Source organism: Nilaparvata lugens, chromosome 7, assembly GCF_014356525.2.
Source record: "Nilaparvata lugens isolate BPH chromosome 7, ASM1435652v1, whole genome shotgun sequence".
NCBI lineage: Eukaryota > Metazoa > Arthropoda > Insecta > Hemiptera > Delphacidae > Nilaparvata > Nilaparvata lugens.
In genome coordinates, this window is record NC_052510.1 from 11,297,632 (window position 1) to 11,308,152 (window position 10,521).

The window sequence follows — 10,521 nt, forward strand, 5'->3', positions numbered from 1 at the left end:
TATCGATAGCACAGTCGACAGTTTTTCCAGTGCCACTAAAATAACAAGATTCTGATGGCTTTGCACTTTGACGTTTGATTTTTAGGTTAGAATGCAAGAAAATTTAATCCATTTCAAAACAAACATTTTGCTTTAGCCTTTCTGCATTTTTTTCTGCAATTCAGCGCTATTTAGTGGATTATAATTGACTAAGCAACTTTCATTTGATTTCCGTTCAAGAAACATGCAGAATTTATAATATTACCTTGTGCTACTTTCTTGGTGAATCATTTGAAAGTTAGTCACCGGTCAAGTCAAATAACTGAAAATAGAAAGACTTTTCCTAATGAAAGAGTTTGTCCGTTTACTCCAGTAGAAGTGATTATAGTGATGTTTTTCCAGAAGTACAAATGATGCAAGACGATGTGCACGCAGGAAATAAAAGTGCATCCTCTCACCAATGACCCGTGTGAAGTTTGGATGGAAATATTTGAATCTCAGACGTTTATTAATGTAGAGTTTGAAATTCCAGAGGAATGTGACAGAGGCAAGGTATATGAGGAGGTGACATGCAAAAGCGAACATATCACAAGTAAGAGAATTTTCAGGAATGTGAAAAAACTGATTTTTCAATCAAATATCAAAATTTGTCTTCAAATAAATGCATATATATTTAGTAAATAAAGAATATCAATATAGAACAAGAGTTTTTGATAGAATTCATAGGATTACTTTGTTATTTTCAATTTAAATATGGATAAGTTTTTTTTTGACTGAACCAGGAGGATATGTATTTTTTTGCTTGATTCGCATGTGGATATGTTTTGATTTGTTTGGGCACAATGTTCCAGCAAAAAAGAGTCTATCGAAAGAGATGTAAGCATAATACACAACATAAAAAAGTATCATAAGTAAGAATATAAATTCAATTTTGCAAATTTCAATTAATATAAAGTATCTTCAAAATGTGTAAATAAGTCATCACCTTGTAATATTTGGATAAGTAAATATGGAGTCCACAATCTTCTAAACAGTCATATGGATCAGTATCATACACAAAATAAAAAAGAATCATAAGTAAGAATGTAATCAAATTATGCAAATTTCAATGAATATAGAGTATCTTCAAAATATGTAAATAAGTCATCACCTTGTAATATTTGGATAAATTAAATATGGAGTCCACAATCTTCTTCTAAACAGTCACATGGATCAGGATCGTTGTGTGCTGCTTCAGATTCCTCTTCATTTTCTAATACATTCTTGTACCACTGAAGAGCTTCATCATTCTTCCAGTCATCACCATAAAGTGTCTTCAAAAGAGAATCGACGTCCTTTTTCTTGGCTGAGGAGATAGGGTGACCGAGAGGCAATGCTTCAATTGGCTCTTGAAAACATCTTCTGTGCGTCCATCCTTTTTTGTACAACTTCAAAAATGCTTCATTCTCATCCTCAAATCTGAAATTTTCCATTGCTTTCACTGTAACAGCTTTTACTGTCTTGTTCCCATCACTTCTGACAACACACTCCTTCTTTATAATGATTCTTTTTTTCTGGCTGATTAACTCAATATTTTTGAAACGACCTGACAAACATTTTGTGTCTAGCAAGCTCCAGTTTTCACCCAACTTTCTCAATTCTCCAACTTCTTCATAGATCGAATAGTATTCTTCTTTATTCTGAATGACAGGTTTCTTTCGTAGTTTCTTTTCAACTTGGCCAGAAACCCTATCAGCTGGTAAGGAGCTGTGTCCTCTTACTGGAAACGTTATTAGGATCTCTTCAACATTACAACAGTGAGTCCCAAGAAAATATATCAGTGTGTGGATCACAATGTTATTTTTGTTTTGAGCGCCGCATCCATCACAAAATAACCGCAAACGCCTAATTCCTGTTAAATCTAGATCCTTCAAATAGTTAAAAAGAGCAGATGACACCTCTGTTGATCCTCTTCCGGATTAGGCTCAGTCCAAGTGTAGAATACTGGGGATTTTGCTTCAATATCAACCATGCATAAAGCATAGAAGCTCAATTGACGCAAATAAAATGCTTCTTGAACGGGACTTCTTGGTAACGGTTGCACTTGTTGTAGATCAAAGCAGACAGATAAGTCATTTGGGCACTTCTCTCTCATCAGTTCATAAAAAGCTTTTGCTCGAATCTATGGACTCTCTTTTTTAAAATCAGGCTATTAATAGTGTCATTACATCGTGAGTTTGCACTCTTTTCCTTTGCCATCTGTATATCAATTTTGTTGCAAAAACTACAAATGTCACTTGCTGGTGATTTAAAACCTATATTAAACCGACAAAATTCTCTTTGAAACATGGACTTTGTCACTTGTAACTCCAAACCAACTGAACTATTGTAAATTTTAAACAATTTAATTATGTTCAGATCGGAATCTAAATAAATTCGCTTGGATTTTCTTCGGTTGTAGTGGCTTTCTCTCCCTTTTAAGTTACCTATGAACTGCCGCACCGATTCTTTTTTTGCAGTTGACTTGTGGCTAACGTGATAACCTCCTCGAGTCTCCCTCAAGCTCCTGTTTGAAGTAATTTTATTGGCTATGTTATTCAATCTTGTTGGTTTCACTCTTGTAATGTGCAGAAACAGTTTTTTACAAATTTTTATTACCCTCCCATTCACTTTAAAAACTTGATATTCCACATTGTAACTGCGGGGCTTGGGCTTACCGGTGTTGTTCTTTTGGTTTGGTCGTCTTCTTTTAACATTCTTGAAGCTCATAAGTGAACTTAATTTTGAATCTTGATGAAATTTATCAGGAAACTTGTAAATAGCTTCTCGTAGTTGTTTAGCATCCGCTGGCCTCACCTCAAAGCACTTGAAACGTTTGTTATTATGTGAGCACGGAATGAATGTGTTGGATCCTGAAGGAGCACTGTACTTTTCAATCTTCTTTTTTCCTCGCGCACTAATAGTCTTTTGTTTCTTTCTTGAACCAGAATTGCCGTCTTTCACAGAAATTAAACTTTCGTCCATTTTTAATAAACTGTATACAGAGAAACAAAATTAACTACAACTGTAAACTGTATTTCCGAACTCATGCACTGAACTAGAAAGCTTTGTACTGAACATAACCAAACTTTTGTAGTGCATCATGGGATTCAAACAAGTCACATGACACTGAATACTGCCCTCTCATTGGCCAGTGGGATATGTCGTTTTTTGCATTGAACATAGTGATGGATACGTTCGTTTTTGCTTGAAATGCTGATCTTTGAGGACGGAAAACTATGGGATATAATTTTTTTTGCTTGAATCTGATATCATCTCGAGATATAAATGAAGCCGTAGAATGCAGACCACTAATAATCTCAATTTTGATTTTTTTGGATATGTTCGCTTTTGCATGTCACCTCCTCATATTAAACTGATGATTTATTCTTGTTTTTGTTAGCATTTTCTAGTTTTGTAAGTTACTCAAGTATAACTTTTATTGTTCTCTAATAGTACCATTTTTATATTACTAATTAATCTAATCCATTTATTGGAAGGCTTAATTACATTGAGTGAACTCAAACTCAATTGCTGAATTGCCTAAAACTCTGCTCAACCAATGGAAATGAAATAAAAAAATCAATTATAGTTGACTAGTCCTAAATAAATACAGTTAAGTTACCTATAAGTATACGGTACAGTAATAAATAATAAAGATAAATGCAATCAATGTACATAGGTTTATCAAATGTTTGGTACTTGAATTAATTGATCTACATAGGCCTATGCTTGTAGGCCTATAAGTTATTTATTTTATCTACCAATTATTTTTTATTCTCATTCATTTTTTTAATTCCAACAATCATGCAGTCATATTAAAATTTGATTTTTTAACTCTACTACCTACTATGAATATGTTTTGTGTGAAGTAGCCAGTAAAATTCTTTGATTTTTCAGGTACGCATTGTATGCATGAGTGATACACACTCTAAGACTTCGAAATTTCATTTCAATGAAATACCTGACGGTGACATTTTCATACACGCTGGAGATTTCACTTATTATGGCAGCGTTGATGAAGTTATCCAATTCAACGAATGGCTTGGTGAGATCTTAATAAAGTTACTAAATCATACATAGCTACATAGGAATAGTTATTTGTAATTAGTTGCTATCCCTGTACTCTTCCATAAATTTCAATTCATATTTCTAGTCATTTATCATTTAAGTAAATTCCTGTAACTTATTCGATTATCATACTCGATACTTGAATTCTTCATCGTTGGCTGGGAGACCAGACAGATTGTGTCATGGAAAACCTGAGGTACCTCCTCTCAGATTCTGGTAAGGCAGCCGACCTCATTGAAGAATAAAGGCTCATCCTCATATAAAGTTTATTTGTTGAAATTCCTTTACTAGTATGGGCTACTTTTAACAATTATTAAAAACACAATAAAAAATATAAGTAGGTAGGTTACCCTTTTTTCATTTGAACTTGAAAATGGCCTAAGGCCGAAACTAGTAGTTGTTCTTTTGAAATATTTTAAATAAAGGGTACTTTATCCATTTATTTTATTTATTTATTCATGTTCTTATATTGTGATTTAAATAAGTCTAATTGTTATTTGTGAAAATAACATTCACACTCATTCAAAGGGTGACTCTTTGAGGCGAGTTCCACCAACTTTTTCTTATTTCTTCCCTGTTGTCTAGAATCCATATTGACATCTAGAAATGGTCCCTTCTGATCATTATTTTACTCCGTAACTTACTACTGGAAAAAGTTGTGTGAATTTTTTGATAGTGCACGTTCAAGCACTATTTTTGGCAAAAAATAAGAAACTCGAACGTTTTTCAAAAGTGAATTTTACACTAGATGATATCTGTCTCTACGATCTGTTGCCAAGACCCCTCTATTTAAGGAATTGTATTGCTTTAATTGATGCATCAATTTAAAAAATATGTTTTCATCGATTGTTGGTCGTAATCTAAAATGTTGGCTATTAGAGAAATGTTTTTATGAGTGTCGAAGTATCTTCGACCATTGAGTATGTTATTGTTAGTTAGTTGTTGTCATTAGTTATTGATGTTGTCTAGGTCTTAGATATAAGTTATTTATGTTATGATGAGAGTTGTTCTATTATGTACAATTATTGTGTTTTGTGTATCATATCTTGTTTTTCTATTATTGTATGACTATTGTCGATATGGTGCTCGTCACTATCCATGACATGTATAATAAACCAATAAACCAAACCAGTATTATGATTTCACACAGTTGGTCTATCTTTTTATTGACATTGACAATCATGCTGTCATCTTTAGAAAGAAATCTTTTATCCTGATAAGCATCTCGGATGTTGAAGAGCTTGTTGGACATTATACTCTATTCCATTGCTACTTCCAATTGGTGCAGATAAAGCCTGTTGACAATCTCAAACACTTGAAATTTCACTGATAACTTGTGATGAAAATATTTGTATTTTATTGTTATTTATAATTCATATTTCTATCATAAAGGGCAGGAGATGGCAATATCCTCAATTTCAAAAGACAATGATACTAACCAAATATGCCACAAAAATTGTGTGGTAGGTTGAAGGTATTTCATCATGATATAAATTTCATTCGCTGTTCACCTGATTTTTCGCCTGCAGACCTACGTTGAAGCTACAGCCACAAACGTTCAATTTTCAACTGTACAGACTTATCAGGCGTTAAACGTTACATGAGTGGCCAGCCGTAGTTTGCTTTTCTATAAAATTAATTGTTTCTCTATATTAAATTTTATTTGATCATTCATGAAGCTTATTCAATTTGATTAAAATCTTTTGATTTGAATTCATAATTCGTTAGTCATTATTTCGTCCAGGCAACCAGAATACAGCCAGCTGGCGTTCAACCTGGCTCGCGGCGAGGCCTGCCTTAGCAAGTGGCGGCTGATCCCGGCCGACACGGACATCCTTGTGACGCACACCCCGCCACTGGGTCGCGGCGACCGCTGCCGCAGCGGGGTGCGGGCCGGCTGCTGCGAACTGCTCAACACTGTGCAGCAAAGGGTGCGGCCGCGCTACCATGTGTTCGGCCACATTCACGAAGGTAGGCAGTAGCAGAGAAAAGATAGCGTAGTAATATAATATCATAAAGAAAAGATAGCATGAGTAGATATAGGTTGTTTATGTTCCAAATCTACAACGATTTTTGATCACTCAAGCTGTTTACTGTCTATTAGTACTGATTTGGCCGAGTGAGAGTGTAAGAACGGCACAGTATGAGAGACTATCTGCGTCACATAGCTTCACGAAAAGAAATACGTGGACTTGAGTTAACAATGAAAATTGCAACATAAACGCCCTATACTATCTATCTTCTTATGCTATTTTCTTATGGATATCTTCTTATGCTATTTTCTCTCTACTATGGCAGTAGCTTGCTAGGATCATATTTTTATGTTCACAAACTAATAAAAACAATATTAAACTGTAGTATCCTTTTATTAAAACATTTTTAAAACTTTAAAACATTTTAACGGCTAGTTTCGACCTACTTTGGCCATTTTCAAGTTGAAATGTAAAGATAAAATCTTTTGATTTGAATTCATAATTCATAAAATAATTAATAATAAATAACAACAGCTGTTGTAGCTATGGTGAAAGTGATATTTTCGAGCTCAAAATTTAAGTGATTTTATTCTATATTTTGTGAATATTTGAAGTTTGGTTTTTGTTTTGGTGTAATCGCAAAATTTAACGGAAGTTTCATTATCAATCTATCTAAATTTGAAATTCTTTGTTTTATTCTGATTCATAGTTTCAGATTGAAGATTTGGTGTTGAAATTGAGTAACATAACCTACATAATATTTGGACGATTTGTGACAAAATCAGGAAATTGAAGAAGTTTTGGGCAATAGCCTGTTTTTTCTTTTCCGACTATTGTATTGTTCGCTCTATCTAATAAATAGATAAATAAATAAATAATAATAAATAAATAATAAATAAACAAGTTGTTACTAGATAATATTTATATGCTTATTTTAATCTGATATATTTATTTATTTCTAATTCATTATCAAAATGTTATAATAAAAGGGTACTACAAGTTTCATATTGTTTTTATTAATTTGAATAATTATTATATTATGTTATAAGAATAAGTTATTATGTTTACCTATTTCATTTATTTATTCATTTTTTATATTGATTGAAACAAATAAATCCAAATTCAGAAAAGACAAACTGTGTGTTCTGCCGTCCTTTATGGAAAAAAGGCAGTCGATTGTGTCACTCATTATAACTATAGAGAGATTCACGTTGTTAGACAGTGGAAATTATAGAATGACATAGTTGCCAGTTTTATTTTTCCACAGCCTCCTATTTTTGTTTTATTCATCAAATCGACCACCTATAAAATAGGTATTTGAATTTATGTTGATGAATTGAATTAGTCCATTGAATTATCCATAAAGCCGCACAACCCAACTCATTTCTCTCTCTCTGTTAACATTTGTTGGGCTGGTTGGCAACAACTCCCCATGCCTCTCTGTCATCCGCCATCCTCTTGAGGTCTCTGTAGTTGGCACATCTCAGATCTTCTTCAGTTCTATGTACTCCAGTCATTTCATGATTCCTTAATTCCTCAATTATTGAATACGCACAAATACTTGAAAGTTCCTTTTACATCAAGGCTCTAAATTTTTGGCGTGTAACTATTAGAGTTGTTGGTAGTGTATTAGACAGTCAAATCCAAAAATATGGTGAAAATATTTCAGTTTCTTATAAATAGTTTCTTAAAAAAAATCAAATCAAATTTTATTCATAAAAAATATTATTTACAATAAATAGTATTCATTAATTTCTAACAGGGATAACAATATATTGAGAGTGAAAGAAATTTCAAGCTCTAACATCCTAAAATAGACCATTTTCAATAAATAAGAAAATAACCACCACTATAAATTTATTTGTTGCGGTTTATCAATAGCTTTTCTCAACCCCTAAAATATCTTCAAGAATCATTGTGACAAATAGCACATAAGAAATCGTTAGGATTAGTCTAAATGATCAAGTATCAACGTTTAGCAAAAGCTAGTTACTAACAAACAAATGTATAATACTAATTCAGTCATAGTATAAATGTATAAAAACTAATTCAGTCATAGAGAAAAAAAATCGTACAATTTTTCAAAAATAATATCAAATATAAAAATATGGAGTACGGTACCTAATTTGTCAGTTTTAATCAATTTGAATTTAATTTGCAGGATACGGGGTGACATCAGACGGCCATACAATTTATGTGAATGCATCAACCTGTAATGTCAAATATGCAGCTGTCAATCCTCCAATAGTATTCGATGTACCGTTGCCACCTGGGTTCACAAAAGATGGCAGTGTACTATAAAGTGATGTAATGTATTAATGATTATTCTATTGTAATGAATTGTATTACACAACATAACATTTAAGCAGAGATATTATGAGTAGAATATTAGACGTGAGTCTTTGAAAATTGTATAATTTACTAATATGGTTTACCTGGATGGAGTTTTTTGGTTACCTCACGGTAAGCTAGGCTGCCAAGGTTTATATCACTTGAAAATTCGCAGTAGATTATATCATTATTGGCAATCAATATATGACCAAACTTTCTTCACATTAATCTTTTACATTATTGTAATTACGTTCATGAACATTGGACTTTATGTAATCTGAGGAGAGATATCTTATTTTATGACTTGAGTATATTAGATGGCTGTGGTTAAATGTGAGATAATTTTACAAAATATTTTATTCTCTAAAGATAGTTTTCAGATCTATTATGAAGCACACACTCGAGAACGACATGGTTATTGTGAATCTTTATTATGTTTGTTATTATAGAAGAGTATACTTCCATTGGGAGGTTCACGTGATAACTACTATTTTATCAATGTTTTTTCGTAATTGGCACTATACTACATTGGCCTGTTTACAATTTTTTTACTGGGGACATAGCTCTCTTTTTATTATAAGGTATAATACCAGTGCAATTTAAACTTTTCATATTTAATTTTATGTTATAGATTTAAGTAAAAGAGTAGTTGAAATGTTCTATACTGTGTTATTTCACAGCTTTATTTGACTTTTCTGCATTAAATTCGGTATCTAATACTGATTTTCTTAAATTTAGAATACATGTTTATTATTTAAAATATTAATTATAAATGTAAAATATCAATTTCACAGCTTTATTTGAACTTTTCTGCATTCAATTCAGTATCTAATACTGATTTCCTATAATGTAGAATACATGTTTATTATTAATTCTATGTACATTTTAGCCTTCCATAATATTTTTCACTGATATCGAGTGAAATATTACCATGCTCCTGCCCGTAAGGTGGAAATATTTATTGTTAATCAAGTTACGGTATCTATGGTATTAAATGATTGTTGTTAAAAGTATATTTTGTTGATATTAAAGATGTTTAACGAAGTAAATCACCATGTATTTCATAGTCTTATTTTGGCACCTTGTACTTTTTCATAGTTCCAATCTTAAGGTTTTTGAATTAGAACTGATTCAATTTCGTTATTCTCTTTAAACCACAGTTTCATCTTATATGCTAAGTAGAGTGGTAGAAAAAGAAATTCTTCATTATTTTCATTAGTGTACGGTAATTATTATACAATTCAATTATTGAGATAACTTTACTTAAGGAAGCTTAAACTGTTACAACAAAGTTCATAAAAGGTTGCACTCTTTATAGATGAGTTAAGTTGTAAGGGAAGCATCAAACCGAGTGAAAGTCAAAGTTGAATTCGAAAGTAATCATCAGTTAATCGAGGTTTTTTCTGGAGCTTTTTCCAATCAACCTGCCGAGCTGTCTGATCTCTTTGATGTAGGTAGCTCATCAATCGCTCCTGAATGAGAAGGTAATTTTTCAATAAAACTTGTTCCCACTAATTTACACGTCTTGTGAGCGCAGTCGTTAATTGAGCGAACTGCCGCCAGGGTGCATTAGTTTCCAACTTATCAATTAGCTCCAATAGCGAGCGAGGAGTGAACATACTTTCCAATTGAGTTGCTACCTTACTTCTCTCTTCACTCCGTTTGTGAAGTTGCAGAGGAGCAATCTACCTACCTGATTGACTGTTTCATTTAAAAGAGCTGGAAAGGAGTCTGCAAAATTATTATAGGTAGAATTGTAACTTATTCATAAAAATGGTAAAACAGTATTAGCCTACTAGCTTGCGTACCACAAGTATTTTTTTAAGAATAGACAATACTGTTAGTTGAGTACCAAGTCGATGAAGGTCAATCCTCTGTGTTACTTCTATCGCCAATATATCACAAACCTCTTGTAGCCTATATCATTCAATATGTTGATGCCAGTAAAACACAATGTGTAATACAAGTTCAACAACAAAACAAATTCAACATTCCAAGAATGGAATGTAACGGTTCACTCTACTCATATTGGATAATTGTAAACAATAGTTCTAACATGAACAAAACGCCGAAATGTACATGACTACAACCACGGATTCAAACCTGTGGTTCATAAACGTTATGTCAGTGCTACAAATTAATTCCTGCA

At 32.5% G+C, this 10,521-nt stretch overlaps 1 protein-coding gene across 1 annotated transcript; it reads left to right on the forward strand.

Annotated features, from left to right (window-relative positions):
• The first annotated feature begins 44 nt into the window (after positions 1–44).
• LOC111051324 (UPF0046 protein C25E10.12) lies at positions 45–9,421 on the forward strand. The gene is made up of 4 exons (XM_039431848.1): positions 45–531; positions 3,898–4,061; positions 5,780–6,039; positions 8,203–9,421. The coding sequence occupies exons 1-4, from the start codon at positions 403–405 to the stop codon at positions 8,340–8,342; spliced, it is 693 nt and encodes a 230-aa protein (XP_039287782.1). The 5' UTR covers positions 45–402; the 3' UTR covers positions 8,343–9,421.
• The last annotated feature ends 1,100 nt before the right edge of the window (positions 9,422–10,521 follow it).